This window comes from Podarcis bocagei (genome assembly GCF_964188305.1).
Source record: "Podarcis bocagei genome assembly, chromosome: 17".
NCBI lineage: Eukaryota > Metazoa > Chordata > Lepidosauria > Squamata > Lacertidae > Podarcis > Podarcis bocagei.
Window position 1 is genome coordinate 12,254,677 of NC_138143.1, and position 23,184 is coordinate 12,277,860.

The following is a 23,184-nucleotide window of genomic DNA, read 5'->3' on the forward strand; positions in this document are numbered from 1 at the left end:
CTCGGGCACGCTGCAGGCCCCACAATGAGTGCTGCCTGCCATTTTGTCACCCCCCAGTAGTGACACCCGGGGTGTCCCACCCCCACTGCCCCCCTTCCTCCGCCCCTGCCCATTCCCAAACCTCTGAAAGTATAGTCATACCTTGGGTTGAAATTGCTTCAGGTTGAGCATTTTCAGGTTGTGGTCCACGGCTACCTGGAAGTAACGGAAAGCCTACCCCTAGCCATATTGAGGTTGAATCCTGACAAGATAAGACAGAAGTACTGTTTTGGGGGGACAGGGGTGTGGGGGACTCCCTGGTCCTGAATGGGGAAACTGTGCCCCTGAAGGACCAGGTTTACAGCCTGGGAGTAATTTTGGACTCACAGCTGTCCATGGAAGTGCAGGTCAATTCTGTGTCCAGGGCAACTGTCTACCAGCTCCACCTGGTATGCTGGCTGAGACCCTACCTGCCTGCACACTGTTTCACCAGAAATGGTACATGCTCTGGTTATCTCCCACTTGGACTACTGCAATGCTCTCGACATGGGACTACCTTTGAAGGTGACCCGGAAACTACAACTAACCCAGAATGCTGCAGCTAGACTGGTGGCCGGGAGTGACAGCCGAGACTATATAAAACCGGTCATAAAGGATCTTCATTGGTTCCCAGTACCTTTCCGAGCACAATTCAAAGTGTTGGTACTGACCTTTAAAGCCCTAAATGCCTTGGCTCAGTATACCTGAAGGAGCGTCTCCACCTCCATTGTTCAGACCGGACACTGAGGTCCTCCTCTGAGGGTCTTCTGCTGGTTCCCTAACTGCAAGAAGCGAGTTTACAAGGAACCAGGCAGAAGGCCTCCAAATTGGTGCCAAAGTATTACTACCCTCCTTTTCTGCCCCTGCACCTTTCCTCTTGTGCATCACATTCTTTTTTTTAGATTGCAAGCCTGCAGGGACCAGGGCTGCCTTATCTTAACTGATAGTATGCAAGCTGCTCTGGGAACCATTTTTGTTGTTCTTGTTGAAAAGCCTGGAACAAATGCTCTCAGAAAATAAACAAAAACAGTCTGTCAGACCTGCTTGAAGAAGACTGACCCTGACTGGTGCACAGATCAGCAGCAATAACAAAAGTTGGCCAGGAGTGGTGACTGACATAGGGGAGCAATTCAGACTCAAGGTGTGCTGTGAGGACCACTGAGCAGGAATATAACTGTTTCCTAAATGCCTTGCATGTAAGAGATCAACTGGCTTGACTGTAATAGTAAAATTAGAAAAACACTATCGTTTCAGGTACTGTAATTTTTACTCCATACAGTGGTACCTTGGTTCTCAAACTTAATCCGTTCCGGAAGTCCGTTCCAAAACCAAAACGTTCCAAAACCAAGGCACACTTTCCCATAGAAAGTAATGCAAAATGGATTAATCCGTTCCAGACTTTTAAAAACAAGCCCTAAAACAGCAATTTAACATGGATTTTACTATCTAACGAGACCATTGATCCATAAAATGAAAGCAATAAACAATGTACTGCAGTCACACAATCAATCAATCAATCAGTAGCTGAACTGGGTTCCACACCGTTCCAAAAACCAAAAAAGAGTCACAAAAACAAAAACGCAAAATAAATAACAAAGACAAACAGACCTCAGCATAACACTCAAAACGGACGTGTGGCACTCAAAACAGAAGCATAAGACTCAAAATGGAGCACGTTCGCCTTCTGAAAAAAAGTTTGCAAACTGGGACACTTACTTCCAGGTTTGCGGTGTTTGGGTTCCAAGTTGTTTGTTTTGTTTTTAAAAAAATAATTTAATAATAATTAATTTATAATAATTATAATTATAATTATAATTATAATTATAATTATAATTATTAATTTAATAATTTTTTAAATAATTTTTATTAACAGGCCAATCACATCACATTATCCAAATCACATTAGTTCCAAATTATACAGCCAAATTTTAAATTTTGTTGGGGGTACCCATACATCAAGCTCCGCACGAGTCCAAAACTCCGCACGAGTCCAACCATCACTTATATTACTGCTTTAATTAGACAATTCTATCCAGTTCAATCTAGATAGTCCTTTATTACTTTCTTTCTCTTCTTGTTGTTATCGTATATTCCTTTCTTTGCGATCTCTGATAATTTTCACAAGCAGATTGAAAACAGGCATCCTCTGTGTGGGTTTTGTACTCTTCAAAGATCATATTGCTCAGGGACAGCCTCTGTTCAACGCTTCCATAAAAAATTAATCTTCGGTCTGTCCTTTACTTTTCTCAGGCTTGCCAAATAAATCAAATGAATCAGGAGGCTCTGTCAGATCAAGCTTGCGTTCCAACATTCCTTCTCTTTCGAACGATCCTGATTCTCCTCCCCCTGTCCTTCTTTCTCCGGCAAGCCTGTCTTGGCGATAAAAATTTTCTTCTTTCTCACCGTTCACCAATCCTCTCTCCTGTTATAATCCATCCCACACAGTTCTTGAATTCCTGATTGTGATTAATAAAAACGCAACAATCTTATTTCTATCTGGGGTGAAGGGTTATTAATATCACATCGTGCAAAGAAAAAAAAAGTTTTTTCCTCCACCCCCCCTTCATTCCAAACATACAGTCTCCTAGTGGTGATTCATCAGAAGATTTACTTATCCATCCGTCACTCCTGGTCACAGAGATCCATAAATCAGCAGTCTTATCCTCAAACATTACTTGATGTATGTGCTTCAGCTTCATTCCAATCATATGTTTCCAATTATAATTCCGAGCTGAAGCTAACCAGCATGCGCTAATTGGAATCGGCGTCAGGAAGATCTGACTTCACCGAGGGCTCGTGCCAAGTGTTCGGCACCCCCATCTCTCGGATCAGGGGGTGCACTGTGAACACTGCTGGCAAAGGCAGCGCCCCCCCGTCTCCTGGGGGGGGGGTAGGAAGACTGCATACTTCCCATAGCAGCCCCTTAATTACCTCGTATGGGTCAGAGAGATGTTATTGTCGGCCATCTTCCAACGAGCCACCTGGTGGCCCCCCCGGGTTCCAAGTTGTTTGAGTACCAAGGCGTTTGAGAAACAAGGTACCACTGTACTGTATTTTAACTTGGATGGGTCTCTATGCCCATAGCAAGACATGATTTCAACAACAAAAGATTAGTCCTGGGAGTTTGGAGCAGATGGACCCCTGCTATCTCCAAAAGGAGAGGCCAACGCAACTTGAATTTCCTTTGTTCCCACAATACCTGCCCCAGGGATGTTCCAGGTGAGGAATGTGGTCTGGAGATGCGAACCTTATTCTAACATTAGTTAAAACTGGCTCTCGGCTCCTTTTGATCGCAGCCCAGGCCTCCGTTGGTGGTGAAGTTCACCATAAACCACCTCCCACAACTAACAGGGGAGGCCACAGGCCTTGGAGTCCTTCAGAACAAGCATCGAAGGGCAGAGTGTTCCAGGGTTTTTAGAAAATGTGCTCACCACGGATAACAATTAGTTCTGAAAATCACCTGGTTCCCTCTCTCAAACACCCCATGACCTCTTTTAATGGCAGGGCTGTACTACATTAGATGAAATTTGGGGACATAAGCAGAGGGATATAAATCCAGGCATCGCTTGAAGAGCCAAGGTCTCTGCAGAAGTCTCAAACGTTCCTGAACTGCTGCAAAGCCTTGCAAGGATGAACATTGTGCTGATTACTATTGTGTTTGCTGGCACCTGCTCAGCAGTTCCTAAGTACGAGGTTCCTGTACCCATTCCGATGGTGCCAGACTTGAATCTAAAGAAGGTAAACAGCAACATTTTTCTCCTTCACTTATACAGTGGTGCCTCGCAAGACGAAAAGAATCCGTTCTGTGATTCTCTTCGTCTAGCGGTTTTTTCGTCTTGCAAAGCAAGCCCATTGACGGATTAGCGGATTAGTGCTATTAGCGGCTTTTAGCGGCTTATCGGCTTATCGGCTCAGCTGATAAGCAGCTTAGCGGCTTAGAAAAGGGGGGGGGGAAATCCCGCAGGAACTCGCAAGACATTGTCATCTTGCGAAGCAAGCCCATGGGAAATTCGTCTAGCGAAGCACCTCCAAAACGGAAAACTCTTTCGTCTAGCGAGTTTTCCGTCTTGCAAGGCTTTCGTCTTGCGGGGCACCACTGTAACGAGGGATGGTGTCAAATTTATCAATAATCGAGCTTGCACAGCCTTGTTCACCTGATTACAGACTTTGCAAGCTGACTGTGCCCTCTTTATAACCCACCTGTTTCTCCATGGAGCGCAAGGTACATGGTTCTCCCCTTCCTCATTTAATCCCCACAACAACCCTATGAGGTAGATTGGGCTGAGAGGCAGTGACTGTGAGCTTCATGGCTGAACAGGAATTCGAATCCTGGTCTCTCCCATGCCCTAACCCAGTGGTTCTCCAAGGCTGTGTTGTGCTACACTGGTGTGGCAGGAGAGGATGGCAAGTTTAGCAGGAAGAATCAAGGACCAATAAAGAAACGTTTAAACATTTCAGTGTAGTATGTATATATAGCATTGTTTTATACAGCTGTACCTTAGTTCTCGAACGCCCTGGTACTCATACGTTTTGGCTCCTGAACGCTGCAAACCTGGAAATAAGTGTTCCAGTTTGTGAACGTTTTTCGGAAGCTGAACATCTGATGCAGCTTCTGCTCGACTGCAGGAAGCTCCTGCAGCCGATCAGAAGCCGCTCCTTGGTTTTCAAACAGTTTTGGGAGGCGAACAAACTCCAGGAACTGATTAAGTTTGAGAACCAAGGTGCTACTGTACTTATAAAGTAGTTGTGTTCTGTGTTCTTAATCAAGCACTGCTAGGAGTTGCTTCTTTTCATTTTGCAATGTATTTCTTATCAATAATAATAATAATAAAAAAATAATAATAATAATAAAAACTAGATGTGGCTTGAAAAAAAATCCATTCTGAAAGAGGGGCCCAGAGTGGGAAGTCTGAGACCACTATGCTACTTTAGCTACCAGTCTACAATATATATTAAAATGTCTTTCTCAATAACACACAAACAAACCTCTTCTTTCTAGCTCACTGGTAAGTGGTTTCCTATTGCAACAGTACAGTATGACAAACAGACGAGAGAAGTCTATGGCTATTTAATGGAGCCCCAAAAGAATGGAGAACTGGTCCTCAAAATTGATGTTCCTAAGTAAGTCTGCATCCACTGCTATGATCATTATCTACCTTCACAGTATAAAGGATAGGGTCCTGAGGCTTGGCCTGTTGCCTACCTACCCCTGCCTCTTTCAGCAGGGAGTCTAGGTCGTACACCCAGGGGTCCGGCCTAAGCTGCATCCCTGATCCCCAAAAGTCAGTTACATCAGCTGAGATTCTGAATGTCTATTGGGCAGCTTCCCATTACTCCCTCTTCTTCTGAAACTGGGCAATGGCCCTCACAGAACTCCAGGACTGGCCAACTCCAAGCTGCTGATGGGGATGATGTCACAGGAAAATTTGTTCTTTTGGGGGGGAGTGCTGGGAAGGGGTGCAAAGGTCAGGACCATCTTGGCAGGCTGGGACAGAGGAAACCATATTTCCTAAAGGAACTACAACTTGATTCTCAGAGGAAACATGACGCTGGCTGAGCACCTGGAACCCCTGTGAAATCTTGTGCAGAGATTGGGGGAGGGGGGCGAGCTGATTGGGTGGGGAAGCAACTTGACAACCCTGCGTTTCTTTCCAGAAATGGAGATTGTAAGCGTAAAAAAGTTGTTCTGTACCCTATAAAGCGGGCCGAATTTGATACTGAAGGTAAGTTTAATAGATTTCTCCATTATCTCCATCAACACATGCACGGCATTTCTTCTGCATCTGTGTAAGTGACTCTCATGGCTGTTAATGGATCTTTGGCGGCTCTTTTTTCAACAGATGAGAAGACTACAGTACACATTGTGGATACAGATTATGAGACTTACCATATCATCCACTTCCTAATGGAGCATATGGGCATGCTACAGCTCTATGGTATGTCCGGAGCTTCTTTGGGTGCCCTTGGCTACAATGGGCACACCTGTCAGCTTTTGAAAATCTCACCCATCCTCCCAGTTTGTGTAAGGTAGGCATAGGCAACCTTCTGCCCTCCAGATGTTTTGGACTACAGTTCCCATCATCCCTGACCACAGGTCCTGTTAGCTAGGGATCGTGGGAGTTGTAGGCCAAAACATCTGGAGGGCCGAAGGTTTCCTATGCCTGGTCTAGGGATATGTAAACACCACCACTAATTGCCAATAGAGTAATCCACCACCACCCCACAGCTAGATTTGTCAGAATAATTGGAGCATCACGATAAAACGTCAACAACAAATTTGCCGTAATCTACTGGCAATTCAAATTTTCGTCCCCACGCCAACCCTGCGAGGCAGGGGAGCTTAAGGTGCTGGTGGCATGCTCTGTGCAAATGTGCCTCACAAGCCCCTGAGGGTTGCATCAGGATGGGACAATTCAGAATGGAGAAGGAACACTGCCCTACACTTCTGGTTTTTGATTTCAAACCTCCTCCTTCTGAAACTGTTCTTAAACAGTGGACGGGGAGGGAAGAAGTCACACAAGAGGTATTTGTTAAGATATTTAACAGCGTGATGAAGCAGCAAAAAAGAGCTAATGCAAATCTCAGCTGCATCAGCAGATTTATTGTGTCCCGATCCAAAGAAGTCACAGGACCACTCTATTCTGCCTTGGTCCAACCACACCTGGAATACAGTGTCCAGTTCTGGGTGCCACAGTTTAAGGAGGATATTGACAAGCTGGAATGTGTGCAGAGGAGGGCAACCAAGATGATCAAGGGTTTGAAAACCAAGCCTTATGAGGAATGGTTGAGGGAGTGTTTATTTTTGCTTGCAAAAGAGACTGAGAGAATATATGATAGTCATATTCAAATATCGAAAGGAACTGTCACATGGAAGAGGGAGCAAGCTTGTTTTCTCCTCCGGAGGGTGGGACTCAATCCAATAGATTCAAGTTACAAGGAAGGAGATGCGGACTAAACATCCGGAAGTATTTTCTGACAGTGAGAGCTGTCCAACAGTGGAATGGACTCCCTCAGGACGTTGTGGACTCTCCTTCCTTAGAGGTTTTTAAGCAGAGGTTGGATGGCTGTCTGTCATGGATCCTTTATCTGAGATTCCTGCATTGCAGGGGACTAGATGACCCCCACTGTACCATTCTATGATCTATCCTCCTGGACTATGATGCTGATTCTCAATGCCAACTCCTTGTTTGTGTCTTAAGGCAGGGAACAGACTGTGTCAGATGAAGTGAAAGAAAAATTTAAAACTTTGGCCACAGATTTGCAATTCGATCCAGAAGCAATCGCCTATGTATCCGAAAATAGTAAGGGCAATTAATGCTTAAGATTTTCTCCGCCCTGGTTTGAAGGTATGGTGGTGATGATGCTAGCCGCTTGGACTCTAGAGATCACCAGGTATTATTAGAATCTGGATATGAAGCCTGATAAGGAACAGTTGAGGGAATTGGGTGGTGTTTAGCCAGGAGCAGAAGAGATCGAGAGAGGATGGGATAGTCCTCTTCAAATGTCTCCTGGGCTGTCACACAGAAGATGGAGTTAGCTTCTTTTCTTCCCTGTTCAGGGAAGTTTTCAATGTATGACATATTAGTGTATTTTTGGTATTTGTTGAAGCCGCCAGATGGGCGAGGTTACAAATAATAAATTATTATTATTATTATTATTATTATTATTATTATTATTATTATTATTATTATTATTATTATTATTTCTCCTCTGGAGGCTAGCTTTTGAACTAGTGGATTCCAATTACAAGAAAGGGGATTCCAACTAAACATCAGACCTTTTGTGGAAGAAGCACATGAAGAAAGGCCTCACATGATGATTGCAGGATCCAGGTTGGTTTATGTGGAGAAAAGCGGCCCTTGAGGTTTTATCAAGAGAAGGTTTTCTCCACGTGTAGATAAGCATTATGGATCCTTTAAAAAAGAGAAACCCTACTGATATCTGAGAGCCAGTTTATTGTTGGCTATGGAGCACGGCCCATAAGGAACATCATCATCATCATCATCCTTAACTTGTTCTGTTCCCTGGACCCAATCCCACATCTTGCTCATTCACTGACAGCATTTCTTTTCATCCACAGATCTCTGTATATAAGAAGACATGGAAAAGGTAAGATAATTAGTCCTCTGCACACTTACCTGGGAGGTCATAAGCTTTATTGAATTCAGTGGTGTTTACTCATGAGTAGACACATCTAAGGCAGTGGCGGAGCTTCATGCTCCAGGTCCGGGGGACAGGCAGGGGTGGGGCTGGCTCGTGTCCCAGGGGCTTTAAAGGTCAGCACCAACACTTTGAATTGTGCTCGGAAACATACTGGGAGCCAATGAAGATTTTCAGGACCAGTGTTATATGGTCTCAGCGGCCACTTCCAGTCACCAGTCTAGCTGCCACATTCTGGATTAGTTGTAGTTTCTGGGACACCTTCAAAGGTAGCCCCAGGCCTCAGGCAGAAGTCTCCATGAACACTGATAATTTTAGCTAGTTCAGACCTGAGACTCCTCCAGCAGCCAACTGAATCTGACACTGACATCTTCCTGCTGATTTGCTGATATTATTATTAAGATTATAAGGATTTTATGTACTACCCTCTACCCAGAGGTCCCAGGGCAGTTATCACCTATGGCCTGGAGAGTAGGAACATTATCATTTGAAAACATTGGCAAATCAGGCTTTTGTTAAATGACCAGGAGCAGAGAAGTCCAGAGGAATACAACTGCAACCTTTTGTGGGTTTTCTCCATGGGCCGAGGCCCCCACCTCTTGCTGTGATAATGGGATCTCTTGTCTTTTGCAATTTCATGCAGAAAGCCAAAAATAACATGGGAAAGATGCCTGCATGAGGATGGGGATGGAGGAATCGTCCTGGAATCTATCTCCTGCATTGCAAATACCAACCACCATCGTGAACCATTCCATTTGGAAAGAAAACTTGAATCATTTGGATCAGATATATATAAAAATGGTATTCTAATCACATAAGTGGTACTGTTTTCTTGTCAGTTGGCCTTAAGAGAAAGAAAACTATTATGTGTACACCCCAAATTCATAGCACTATATAATAAGGAAAATTCCTGAATTCTGAGATCCAGGCTTGGGGCAAGCACTCTTTGGTTCTGGATTAGTTGTAATTTCTGGGTCACCTTCAAAGGTAGCCCAAGGCCTCAGGCAGAAGCCTCCATGAACACTGATCATTTTAGCTGGTTCAGACCTGGGACCTTGTATATGCTGAACGTGTTCTCTGCCAGGGAGATAAACCACCCACCCCACCCTGGCGAGTGTCCAAGAAAGGGTGTTTGCTTCATATGAAATGATCTTGGCAGTGGATTAGGGGAACAAGGTTGGTCCCCTAAATGTTCCCCTGGCGCCTCCTTCCCAAAGCCCAGGAAACCTCTGCCCAGCTTAGGGAGGGAGGCGTTATGGTGTCTGGTAGGTCCAAGAGCCCTCCTGCCACCTTCCCAAACACCACCTGGGTTTCCAATTAAGGCTCCAGCATCCTGCCAGAGCCCTGGTGCTTCCTTAAAATGTTTAGTTTCTTGTCCCGTTAGATTCACAAAATGTTTAGGGCTGTGCGTACCCCTGTGCCCCCCCAGAAAAAAAGCACTGGTTCTGCCCATCATCGCCTCTCAGCAAGCTTGCTTGTGTTTCCACAGGGGAATGGAAGCCGGCACATCGGATGGGAGGGTGTTCCACAGGGAGGGTGCCACTACCAAGAAGGCCCTCTGCCTGGTTCCCTGTAATCTCGCTTCTTGTGGTTAGGAAACCAGCCCTTGGCGCTGGACCTCAGTGTCCAGGCTGAACGATGGAGGTGGAGACGCTCCTTCAGGTATACTGGGCCAAGGCCATTTAGGGCTAGTTCAGACCTGATACCCCTCCAGCATCCAACTGATTCCAATAGTGACACCTTCCTGCTGATTTGCTGATATTATTATTATTATTATTATTATTATTATTATTATTATTATTATTATTATAATATTTTATATACCACCCTATACCCGGAGGTCTCAGGGCGGTTATCACCTATGGCCTGGAGAGTAGGAACATTATCGACTTCCGGTCGGCGCCAGCGTTAATGGCGGTCCTCTTTCCGAGCTCCGGAGGAGGACTGCTCTGCGAGTTCGGGTCTGACCCGCTACGGCAAGCGGGGGACCCCTAAAATCACAGGCGCAGAAGCCTGTGAACAAGGAGACTCGGTGGGCACCTTTTTAAAGGCTCCGGAACGGCATCGGGAGAGCGCGGTGCTGAGAGTCGCTACCCAGCCCGCAGAGTGAAGCCGTGTTGCCATGAACGGAGAGCGCCGATTCCTTCCTGTAAATTTGGGACTGAAAAACCTGTGAGTAAGACTGAACGTCAATTTGAAAAATTTTAAACTTGAAATTCGGCTGAAAACGGGGAAGGTGAAAATTAAGGAAGTCTGCCTTCCCCCGACTGCATGACAGCTAAAGCAACGGAAATTTAAAGCTGCATCCGTATGAAGTATCTTTCGATTATTTAAACCTGACATTGGATCTAGATTTCCCCTCTAGCAAGCAGGGCAGAGGGGAGGAAAAAGGGACATTAAGAACCTGCATGATTTATTTAAAAGAAAAAAGCCTTCCGCTGTCTTAATACCCTGAAACGGACTGCCAAATAAGACATTAGGGCACTGAACTGTCTTTAAACTTTTTGGAAAGTTACATGGTGGAAGTTTTGTTTGATACAAAGTTTTAAGACTTTGCTGCTACAGTATATTGGAGTGTGTTGAAAGAGTATCTACTGGAAAAAGTGTCGCAGCATATATTTTCAAGCCTCCTGATATACTTGTTTCCAACTTCTTTGTTTCCTCACTTGGACATTTTGTTTTGCTCCCCCTAGAGGGCTGAAAGTAACGGTTGCAATGGTTTAAGACAGTGGGATTTTCCATCAGGAAATTGTTTTTGTGGGAACGTCCTTGGGACATGAGTGGCTCAGCAGAAGAGATAACTACCAGAGCCAAAGCTAAGCAGCAACAACAGCAACAACAGCAACAAAAGAAAAGAGGCTCAATTTCAGGTTTAACTCCTACAGGAACAGTAGGACAAGAAAAAGTGACAGCTGCCTCCATGGAGTCAGTGACACAGGCGTTACTCAAGATAAATCAATCTTTGGAGACTTTGACAAAGCAGAGTACAGAAAATACACAGAAATTAACAGAACTAACAGCGAGATTGGACTTGAACACAAAAAGTGTGACAAGTAATACAGAATCTATAAACAGGTTGATTGAAGAAAATTCTGCAACACGTAAAATCGCAGAGGAAGCCAGAAGTATTGCTGGAGAGACACAGGAGAAGTTAGAACCGATTGCTAAAAAGGTTTATGAACATGATGCAACATTGTCTTTGATGGAATTACAGAGAAAGGAAAGAAACCTGAAATTAAGATTAATTCCCGAGAGCGAAGGGGACAGCCTGGTGGAGTTCCTAACACAAAAGTTTGCTGATTTTTGGGAAGATTTGGAGGAGGAAGAATTTAAGATAACAACAGCATTTAGATTGGGCAGGAGATTGAACAGAAGGACCCCGAGGGATTGCCTGATTACCCTTAGATCCAAGGAAGAAAGAGACAAAATATTAAAACTACATTTCCAAAAGGCCTTGGAAATTGAAAATTCACCTATACAAAATTTTTAAGACATCCCTAAATATATCTTGGAGGTGAGAACCTTCTACAAGGATCTGGTCTACCTGCTGAAGAAGAACAACATCCTCTTCAGGTGGGAGTTTCCACAAGGACTGTCCTTTAACTACAAGGGAAAGAAGGTGAAAATAAAGACAATCCAAGACAAAGAGAAGTTTTTGGAAAGCAACCAAGAGGACCTACAGAAGGGAACGGTGGATCCAATTGCAGAACAAAGGAGAGCACTAGATATTCTGAACCTACCGTTTGGACTTAACCCACCACCATCAGAGGAAGAGCAACAACTTGGAGCGGTTGGAGGAGTAACGGAAAAGTAACAAGATGGCCCTGCAATTCCTTAGTTGGAATTGTAATGGGCTGAACATGCCTTTGAAGAGACGCCAAGTGTTTCATATTTTGAAAAGAGAACAATTGGACTTGATTTGCCTACAAGAAACCCATGTAACCAGGGTACACAGGAAATTACTTATAAACAAAAGATTAGGACAAGAATTTATTTCATCGGACAAAGTCAAGAAAAGAGGAGTTGTGATTTATGTAAAAGAGAAATGGGCTCCAAAAATGATGTTTAAAGATGAACAAGGGAGATACCTGGCAGTTGAAATACAAGCACAAGGAGAAAAATTTCTAATAGTTGGAGTTTATGCACCAAATGAAGGCAAGGCAGAATTCTTTAAGAAGCTTCATGAAACTCTGATGGATTACTTGGATTACAATGTAATAATTATGGGAGATATGAATGGTGTGGTTTCTACAAACATGGACAAGGCACAAAGACTGACAATCTCCAAGGAAGGGAGACTTCCGAAGACCTTCTTTGAAATGACTGAAAATATGGACTTAATAGATATATGGAGAACGAGGAACCCTCTTGAGAGAGAGGGAACATTTTTCTCTCAAGCAATGATGACCTGGACCAGAATTGATCAAATTTGGATTACTAGTGGGATGGCTCCTAAGATTAAGAAGGTAGAAATCTGCCCAAAAACTTGCTCCGACCATAACGCCGTGAAGATGGAAATGAAACTTACAACAACTGGTCAATTTAGATGGAGGATGAATGACACCCTGTTTCGAGATGAGGAGATCCACATGAAGGCCCAAAAAACTTTAAAGGACTATTTTGAAATAAATCTAAAGGCCGATGTGGAAAAAAGAGTGATTTGGGACGCAAGCAAAGCTGTGATGCGAGGATTTTTGATTCAACAAAATTCAATAAAAAAGAGAAACCAGAATGAGAAGAAGGAAAAGATTTTGGAAAAGATAAAAGAAGGAGAGAAAAAATTAAGATCAAAACCAAAGTCCCAGGAGATTTTAAGAGAGATTAAGTTATATCAAACACAATATATGGAATTGATGAATCAAGAGATTGAGTGGAAGATAAAGCAAATGAAACAAAAGACATTTGAGTCGGCAGATAAATGTGGCAAACTTCTGGCTTGGCAATTGAAGAAAAGGCAGAAACTAAATACAGTTACAAGCCTAGAAGTGGATGGAAAGAATATATCTAAACCCAATGAGATTAGAAACTGTTTCTTGAGTTATTTTAAAAAACTATACTCTCAAGGGCCACAAAATGAAGAGGACATAGATGAATTCCTTAATAAATATGGATTACAAAAAATCTCTCATCAAAGTAAGGTGGATTTAAATCAGAGAATAACAGAACAAGAGATAGAGGGTGCCATTCAGGACATGCAACTGGGCAAATCTCCAGGACCAGATGGACTGACTTCCAGATACTACAAAGCTTTGAAGGAGTGGTTGGTTCAACCGTTAAAGGAAGTCTGCAACGAGATTTTAGAGGGGGAAAAGGCACCAGAGTCGTGGAAAGAAGCTTAGATTACACTCATACCAAAGACAGAGACTGAAAAGACTCAACTTAAGAACTACCGCCCAATATCATTACTTAATGTGGATTATAAAATTTTTGCAGACATTTTGGCAAAAAGATTTAAAAGAGTGTTGATGGAGAAGATTCATAAGGACCAAGCAGGCTTTCTCCCAAAAAGGCATTTATCAGACAATGTAAGGAATATAATAGACATTTTGGAACTACTAGAGGTGAAAATAAACACCAAAGCAGTGCTGATCTTTGTGGACGCGGAGAAAGCCTTTGACAATATTTCTTGGAGTTTTATGAAAAAGAATCTTCATGGGATGGGGGTAGGCCAAGGATTTGAGAATGGTATGGGTGTGATATACTCTGAACAAAAAGCTAAGCTGATTGTAAATAATGTGATAACTGAGGAACTTAAGATAGAAAAAGAAACACGACAGGGGTGCCCAATTTCCCCATTGCTTTTCATTTCTGTTCTGGAGGTGTTGCTAAATATGATTAGAAATGACCAGCAGGTTAAAGGTGTACAGGTCGGAGCTAAACATTACAAGTTAAGGGCCTTTGCAGATGACTTAGTATTGACTTTACAAGAGCCAGACACTAGTACGAAAAGGGTGTTGGAGATAATTCAACAATTTGGCCAGGTAGCCGGTTTCAAACTGAACAAACAAAAGACTAAAGTTTTAGAAAAAAAATTAACAGTCATGGAGAAGGAGAAATTTCAAGAAGAAACAGGTTTGACAGTGGTTAAGAAGGTGAAATACCTAGGGGTTCACTTGACATCTAAAAATTTGAACTTGTATAAAGACAACTATGAAAAATGCTGGTCAGAAATTAAAAAAGATCTAGAAATATGGTCAAATTTGAAATTGTCAATGTTAGGCCGAATTGCAGTTATCAAGATGAATGTATTGCCTAGAATGTTATTTTTGTTTCAAACTTTGCAGATTCTTGACAAGATGGACTGTTTCAAGAGGTGGCAGAAAGACATTGCGAAATTTGTTTGGCAGGGCAAAAAGCCCAGAATAAAATTTAAAGTACTTACAGATGCAAAAGAAAGAGGGGGATTTGCCCTGCCGGACTTAAAACTGTACTATGAAGCAGCAGCGTTTTGCTGGCTGAAAGAGTGGATGCTCCTCGAGAACACAGATATCTTGGATTTAGAAGGTTTCAATAATGCATTTGGTTGGCATGCATATCTATGGTATGATAAAATCAAAGTGCATAGGGCCTTTAAAAATCACATTGTCAGAAAAGCGCTATTTAATGTTTGGATAAGATATAAAGACTTGTTGGAAAACAAAACCCCTAGATGGTTGTCACCCTTGGAGGCTAAGGCATTGAAGAAACTCAAAGTCATGAGAAATTGAAACCTAAAGTACGAGATTGGCTCCATTATTATCAAATAATGGAGGTTTACAAACAAGATAGAAAAATTGGCTTCCAGGTGGAGAAATCAAAATTAGAAACTGAATTGTTAGAACCCAATACCAAGAATTTGTCAAGAATGTATAATTTGCTGCTGAAATGGAATACACAAGATGAAACAGTTAAATCGGCTATGATTAAGTGGGCACAGGACATTGGTCATAACATTATGTTTGCTGACTGGGAATGGTTGTGGAACACCGGTATAAAATTTACGGCATGTAATGCCTTAAAGGAAAATATCATGAAAATGATCTATAGGTGGTACATGACCCCAGTCAAGCTAGCAAAAATTTATCATTTGCCTGATAATAAGTGTTGGAAGTGTAAAGAAACTGAAGGTACTTTCTATCACCTTTGGTGGACGTGCCCGAAGATTAAGGCTTTCTGGGAAATGAAATATAACGAAATGAAAAAGGTACTTAAATGTACTTTCCCTAAGAAACCAGAGGCCTTTCTCTTGGGCATTGTCGGTCAATTGGTGTCAAAGAAAGATAGAATCTTTTTTATGTATGCCACGACAGCAGCAAGAATACTTATCGCAAAGTATTGGAAGACACAAGATCTACCTACTCTGGAAGAATGGCAGATGAAAGTGATGGACTGTCAGGGAACTGCCATCAGAGCATCAGGTGGTGGAGGGACTCAGGCAGGATGAAAGAGACTCAACTGCTGAAGCAGGGACCAGCAGGGGGAGGAGTGGGTCTCTGAGGGAATGCGAGCAGGAGGGAGGGCTCAGGGAGGCTTCCAGCGAGAACAGTGGGGAGGTATCGGAGTCTCCCATAGGGAGACCCATACCTCGCAGGAAACTGTCACGCCGTGAGTCCAGGAGACGCGTTTCCGTTAAGGAACTTCTTTGCTGGAAACGCTTCCGCAGACAGCCACTGTCGGACTCTACTAGTGACTAGAGCAGACATGTCTGAGGAGCTCCGTCACACACGGAGGTTTGTGGGGGCGCACAAACTCTGAGGGAGCACGTTTTCACGCACAAGCAGCTAATCAAACCCTCACAGCAGTCCGACAGTCTTTGTACGCTGCCTGTGCAAGAGAAGGCATCATGAGCGAACCAACCGGAACCGGAGGAGCAGGGGCTGGAGCTGGTCCAAGCTTGGAAGATAGATACCGAGCGTTGGAGGTTCAACTGGCCCTGCAGACGGCGAGGCTGGAGGAGAGAAGGGCTCAGGATGCAGACAAGAAGGGGAGAGCCACTCAATTCCCCAGAAAGGTACCAGGATTGGTGCAGAAATTTGGGGGGGACCCCAAGGACTACCATGCTTTTAGGACAGAGATGCAATATGCCCTTAATGTGCAGTTCGATGAGTTCCCTGATGAGGAATCGCGAGTTGCTTTTGTAATTGGGCATCTTGAGAAAGGGGCTAGAGACTGGGTTCGACCCCTAATGGCAACGCACAATGACATACTAAAGGACACAATGAAGTTCTTTCGTGCAATGGATATCATGTTTTCCAGCGATATTGAGGAAGGGGTGGTGCGCAGACAGCTAATGGCTTGTAAGCAGGGGAGTCGATCTGTCCGTGAATATTGGACTGAGTTTACCATGCTGATTCACAGACTGAGTTGGGATTTATCGGCGGCACCCGTTCAAATGCTATTTGAAGAAGGTCTTTCTTCGGGGGTGAAAGACGAGCTGGCACGGAGCCCCAGGGCGGAGTCTATGGATCAGCTGACCAAATCTGCGCTGACCATAGGAGCGCGGCAGGAGGCAAGAGCCTTGGAGAGGCGGGAAGGGAGAGGGGAACGTTGGAAGGAGTTCCGCATTCCAGACATTCCTGAGCCAGCTTTCCCGCCGGCAGAGCCGATGGAAATCGGAACAGCGCGCGCGCGCGCATTTTCAAAAACCAGCGAGGGAGCTAAGAAGGAGGGAAAGGGCCCCCGGAAATGCTATCTCTGCCAACAGCCAGGCCACTTTGCCAGAGTCTGCCCCCAGAGGAAGGAATGGCAAGGGATGGTGGGAGCTGTTGAGGGGGGAGAAGAAGGGGGAGCGGAGCAGGTAAAAGCCAACGCCTGGTTGCCACAATTGGGGCACTGCAGCCAGGCCAAAGAGCAGTGAAAGTGCCCGTGCCAGAAGCTCCTCGACCTGCTCTAGTGATTGAAGTGTCGCTAGAGCTGCAGAATGGGCACCCCCTAAAAATAAAGGCGCTATTGGACTCAGGCAGCTCCTGCAATTTTATGAGCAAGGAGTTTGCTGCTGAACACCAGATACAGACCATCCCTTTAAGCAACCCCCTGCAGGTGACCACGATTGATGGCAGGGAGTTGTTGGGAGGAGGAGTCCGCTTGCAGACTGTCCCAATGATAATGAGGGTGGCAAGGCACACAGAACTGATAGCGTTTAATGTGGCCGCCCTGGGAGGCGCTCCCATTATTTTGGGAATGAGCTGGCTAGCTCTACATGATCCGCTGGTTGGCTGGCATCAAAGAGTGGTGTCCTTTGGTTCAGCACATTGCCTAGAACACTGCAAAGGGGAGAAGGGTTCAGTAGGGGCCCAAGCCACCCTAGCAGGGACTGAAGTAATGGGGAAGGTGAAGGTACCACCACAGTATGCAGATCTCAGCGACGTGTTCAGCGAGAAGGAAGCTGACCAACTACCACCTCATAGACCCTTTGATTGTCAGATCAATTTACTCCCTGGAGCACAGCTTCCCGTGGGCAAGTTGTATGCCATGTCAGACAGGGAAATGCAGGAGTTGCGAGGGTTCATTGACAAGAACCTGAAGAGAGGCTTCATCAGAGAGTCCAAAGCAGCAGGGGGGAGCCCAGTGTTCTTTGTGGACAAAAAAAATGCGGACAAGCCGAGACTTGTATGTGATTTTAGGCGGCTGAATGCAGTGACTGAACCGGTGGCGTTCCCTATGCCCAGAATTGATGATATTTTGACCATGGTGAGGAAGGGAAAGATTTTCACAAAGCTGGATCTAAGGGGGGCGTACAACCTGATACGCATAAGGAAAGGGGATGAATGGAAAACCACCATGTTTACCCCTTTGGGGGCGTTTGAATACCTCGTTATGCCATTTGGATTACAAGCAGGCTCCGCGTGTTTTCAATCTTTTATGAACCACGTGCTGGGTCCTTTGCTCTACAAGAATTGCGTTGCCTTTCTAGATGATGTGTTGGTGTATTCTGAGAATGAGGAGCAACATGTGAGAGACGTCAGAGAAGTGTTGAGCAGACTGCAAGCCAACAGGCTGTGGGTCAAACTGGAGAAGTGTCGGTTCCATACCAAGGAGGTGGAATTCCTGGGGTACCGCCTGTCAGACAAGGGATTGGCCATGGATCCCGGCAAGGTACAGGCAGTGCTGGAATGGAAAACACCCAAAACCAAGAAGGATGTGCAGAGGTTCCTAGGGTTTGGAAACTTTTATCGTAAGTTCATCCGCAACTTCGCCCATCTGACGGCGCCCATCACTGACTGTCTCAGCAGTAAGAAGAAGTTTGTATGGACGGCGGAGGCGGAGCGAGCGTTTGAGGAACTGAAAAGGGCCTTCGCCTCTGAAGAACAACTTCTGCATGTGGATTTACGAAAGAAGCTAAGGGTTGAAACAGACGCATCTGACAGAGCCATAGGGGCGGTGCTTCTTCTGCAGCCGGGGAAGGAGGAGTCGGAGTGGCGTCCGTGTGCCTTCTTCTCGCGGAAGCTGAACAAATCCGAGAGGAACTACACGGTGTACGACCGAGAACTGCTTGCTATTCATGAGGCGTTCCGGAGATGGAGGCATCTGCTAGTTGGTGCACAACATAAAGTGCAAGTGTGCACGGACCATAAAAATCTAGAGTACTGGAGAACGGCGCGAGTGCTCAACCAAAGGCAGTTGAGATGGGCCCAAGAGTTCTCCAAATTTAACTTTGAGATTTGTTATGTGCCAGGCCCAGAGAATGTTAGGGCGGACGCTCTCTCACGCAAACCTGAATATTTGGAGGGGGAGGGAGCACCCGAAGAAACCCATATCATTCCAGAGGACCGCTGGGTGTGTGGGGCGACTTTGGTGGGGCAAAGGGAATTGGTAGAGGGTACGGTGCAGGATGCATACGCCCAGGGGAAACTCAGGGATCTCAGAGGGGAGGAAGACAAACCCGGTGGTTTTGAGGAGAGAAATGGGGCATTGTATTATAAGGGAGCGTTATATATACCTGAAGGGGAATTGAGGGAGAAAGTACTCAAGCAGCTGCACGATAGCCCCACAGCAGGGCACTTTGGGCAACACAAAACCATGTGGCTGGTTACCAGGGAATTTTGGTGGCCCAAGGTCAGGGAAGATGTGCGGGAGTATGTGAGAGGGTGTGAACAATGCCAAAGAGCCAAGGGGGAGAGGCAGGCGCCGGCTGGTTTATTAGAACCACTGCCCACACCTGAGAGACCGTGGGAAGCAGTGGCAATAGATTTCATGACTGATCTGCCAAGGTCTAGAGGGAAAACAGCCATCATGGTTGTAGTAGACCTGTTAACTAAAATGGCCCACTTCATAGCCTGCTCACATGCGGTTACAGCAGAAGAAACCGCCAAATTGTTTGTAGAGAATGTGTTTAGGTTGCATGGCGCCCCCTTGAGGGTGGTTTCAGACCGAGGGAAACAATTTACTTCCAGGTTCTGGAGGAAGCTCATGAGCTTACTGCATGTAGAGGTTAATTTCTCGACGGCCCGTCATCCTGAAACCAACGGGCAGGCGGAAAGAGCAAATGGGGTTCTCCAACAATATTTGAGGTGTTATGTTAATGACAGAGAGAATGATTGGGTGGAGAAGCTGGCGTTGGCAGAATTTGCCTACAACAATGCAGAGAACGTGTCCACGGGGATGAGCCCCTTTTTGGCTAATCACGGGTGCCATCCCAGAGCCTTCCCAGGGGGGGAGGGGGAGAACTGGAGCGTTCCAGCTGCAGAACAGTTCGTGGAAGAAATGGAAGCGATCCATCGCCAGCTCCAACTCAACTTAAACAGGGCTAAGGAGGAATATAAGAGGCAAGCAGACAAAAACAGAAGGGAAGGTGAAAGCATCAGGGTGGGGGACCAGGTGTGGCTGTCAACCCAAGGGTTGCCATTCAAAGGAGGTTGTAAGAAATTAAGACCCAAAAGGCTGGGTCCGTTTGAAGTCATACAGCAGGTCAATCCAGTGGCTTTCAGGCTCCGGTTACCGAACCACATGAAGCTGCACCCAGTTTTTCACAGGTCGTTGCTGTCACCGTATAGAGGAGACAGTGAGGGGAGGGTCACTAGGGGACCAGCAATGGAGGAGAAGGAACACAGCTACCATGTAGCGGAGATCCTCGATTCCAGGTGGAAGGGAGATCAAGTAGAGTATTTGGTAATGTGGGAAGGGGAACCGGAGTCGGAAAACACCTGGGTTAGGGCAGAGGATGTCAATGACGAGGTTTTAATAGAGACTTTTCATCAGAGGTTCCCACGTAAACCTCAGCCTGTAGCGAGGTTCCGAAGGGAATACTTTGCCACCACCGACGAGGAAGAGGAGTTGGAGGGGTTCCCAGATTCTGAAGAGGAGGAGGATTCAGCTGGCCAGGACGACGATCGATGGAGAGAATTGTTCGAGACGTCAGAAGATGAGGAAGATTCGTTTCGGGGTTTTAGCCCTTCACCTCCCAGGGGGGAGGAATTGGGAGGGGGTGAGGGGGGCCCTGGAGGGGAGGTGGATGTCAGGGAACTGCCATCAGAGCATCAGGTGGTGGAGGGACTCAGGCAGGATGAAAGAGACTCAACTGCTGAAGCAGGGACCAGCAGGGGGAGGAGTGGGTCTCTGAGGGAATGCGAGCAGGAGGGAGGGCTCAGGGAGGCTTCCAGCGAGAACAGTGGGGAGGTATCGGAGTCTCCCATAGGGAGACCCATACCTCACAGGAAACTGTCACGCCGTGAGTCCAGGAGACGCGTTTCCGTTAAGGAACTTCTTTGCTGGAAACGCTTCCGCAGACAGCCACTGTCGGACTCTACTAGTGACTAGAGCAGACATGTCTGAGGAGCTCCGTCACACACGGAGGTTTGTGGGGGCGCACAAACTCTGAGGGAGCACGTTTTCACGCACAAGCAGCTAATCAAACCCTCACATGGACTATATGACATTGGCTGAGATGACTGGCAGAATCCGCGACCAGGGGAAGGAGACGGCGGAAGAAGAATGGAAGAAATTTAAAATCTATCTTAAGGACTATTATAAACTTGATGAATGTTAGAATGTCGAGGTTTGGAGAATGAAAGGGTTACAGCGATATAAGATTAGACTGAAGGAAAGATTAAGAAGACATATGTTTGACAGAACTAACTTAGAAGTTGCTGGAAAATTTTGGACATTGGGATGCAGAAAGGGGAGGTATGGGGGAGTCCGAGAAATAAGGTTTATGAAAAAAAGGTCATGAAACTATACGTGTTTGTATGTCTTTTTAGATGTTTGTATTGTTTTAAAAATTTTGTAAAACCAATAAAAATTTATATATATAAAAAAAGAGAGTAGGAACATTATCATTTGAAAACATTGGCAGATCAGGCTTTTGTTAAATGACCAGGAGCAGGGTCCAGAGGAATACAACTGCAACCTTTGTGGGTTTTCTCCATGGGCCAAGGTCCCCACCTCTTGCTGTGATAACAGGATCTCTTGTCTTTTGCAATTCCGTGCAGAAAGCCAAAAATAACATGGGAAAGATATCTGCGTGAGGATGGGGATGGAGGAATCGTCCTGGAATCTGCCTCCTGCATTGCAAATACCAACTACCATTGTGAACCATTCCATTTAGAAAGAAAAATTGAATCATTTGGATCAGATATATATAAAAATGGTATTCTAATCACATAAGTGGTACTGTTTTCTCTTCTGTTGGCCTAAGAGGGGGGAAAAACTATTATGTGTACACCCCAAATTCATAGCACTATATAAAAAGGAAAATTCCTGGATTCTGAGATCCAGGCTTGGGGCAAGCACTCTTTGGTGAGAGAACTCCAGTCGAGATCACAAAATATGCAGCAAAGTAAATCATGGAAATATAGGTTGTTGGACCTTTAAAATATGCTCTCTACAGTGATTTCCAAAATGTCCCCATTGGGGGGGAGGGAAACCTTTCTAAAGTTTCCTTCTTCCCCAAGGAGACCACAAGCTTGGAAAATAAAACATAGTTTACTTACTTATAAACTCTTCAAAGGCCAGGTTCATGGACTTCAGAAAATTGCATAGGCAGTAAACCTGTCTTAGTTAGAAAGTAGTGGAACTTCCTAAATTTCACAAGACACAAAATGCCTCTGAAATGAAACAGCCTCTCTCTTTTTCTAATTTCAAGGTGCTGAACACAACTATGATAATAAAATTTGTTGACTGGCTCCTGTTGAGGAGATACAAAGATGGTCATGTATAAACGACCCAGTCCACATTGTGTACATGATTTCATTTGGCCACGTTGCATTTCATACTCCTGATTGCACCATACGGTGTCATATCGCATCATACACACCAACCCCAGGACCAATGACCTGCAGTTGAGTCGTGACATCCCGGTTTTATTATCTCTGATGTAAGATGATGTGCTCATTATTGTAAAGCAAAGCCTCGCAGGCATCACAGGGCAAAAGAAGTGGACAGTAGCATAACCAGTTCTGCACAGTGAAGGACTTCCCATTCCCAGCGGTGGAGCAAGCCAATCAGGCACCTGGGGCAGCGTACATGCCCTGCGCCCAGTGGTGGGGCCAGTCACCCACAGGGCAGGGCGGGGCCAGTCAGGGCAGGACGCTCCGCTGGGCCTCCGAGAAGCCTGCCTGCCTCCTCCCACTCAGCGATCTACAGCTGAGGGGGAGGCGGATGGCGGACTGTCTGGGGCAGTGAGGAACCTGCGGGCAGTCATCACTCCCAAGAGAGATGCATGGCTCGGGCACGCTGCAGGCCCCACAATGAGTGCTGCCTGCCATTTTGTCACCCCCCAGTAGTGACACCCGGGGTGTCCTGCCCCCACCCCCCTTTCTCCGCCCCTGCCCATTCCCAAACCTCTGAAAGTATAGTCATACCTTGGGTTGAAATTGCTTCAGGTTGAGAGTTTTCGGGTTGTGGTCCGCGGCTACCTGGAACAAGGAACTTGTTACTTCTGGGTTTTGCCACTCGCACATGCGCAGACGCTCAAAATGACGTCATGCGCAGAAATGGCGAATTGCAACCTGCGCACACGCAGACACGGATTGAGTTCTCTTCAAGATGCGAACGGGGCTCCGGAATGGATTCTGTTTGCATCCAGAGGTA

At 45.5% G+C, this 23,184-nt stretch overlaps 1 protein-coding gene across 3 annotated transcripts; it reads left to right on the top strand.

Annotated features, from left to right (window-relative positions):
- The first annotated feature begins 3,565 nt into the window (after window positions 1–3,565).
- Window positions 3,566–21,545, top strand: LOC308576955 (major urinary protein 3-like). Of its 3 annotated transcripts, none has more exons than XM_081177079.1 (7): window positions 3,566–3,756; window positions 5,018–5,139; window positions 5,674–5,741; window positions 5,859–5,954; window positions 7,218–7,319; window positions 8,099–8,127; window positions 21,473–21,545. In XM_081177079.1, the coding sequence occupies exons 1-6, from the start codon at window positions 3,649–3,651 to the stop codon at window positions 8,110–8,112; spliced, it is 510 nt and encodes a 169-aa protein (XP_081033205.1). In that variant the 5' UTR covers window positions 3,566–3,648; the 3' UTR covers window positions 8,113–8,127; window positions 21,473–21,545. The 3 variants fall into 3 exon arrangements, with proteins under 3 accessions (XP_081033205.1, XP_081033204.1, XP_081033206.1); XM_081177078.1 differs by lacking the exon at window positions 21,473–21,545 and adding an exon at window positions 8,822–8,963; XM_081177080.1 differs by lacking the exon at window positions 21,473–21,545 and adding an exon at window positions 8,615–8,693.
- The last annotated feature ends 1,639 nt before the right edge of the window (window positions 21,546–23,184 follow it).

Bases quoted from the DNA above. Each gene is read 5' to 3' on its own strand.
- LOC308576955 (XM_081177079.1), top strand. From the start codon at position 3,649: ATGAACATTGTGCTGATTACTATTGTGTTTGCTGGCACCTGCTCAGCA. The intron at 3,757-5,017 runs GTAAACAGCAAC...TCTTCTTTCTAG, and splicing joins CAGACTTGAATCTAAAGAAG to CTCACTGGTAAGTGGTTTCC. The intron at 5,140-5,673 runs GTAAGTCTGCAT...GTTTCTTTCCAG, and splicing joins CTCAAAATTGATGTTCCTAA to AAATGGAGATTGTAAGCGTA.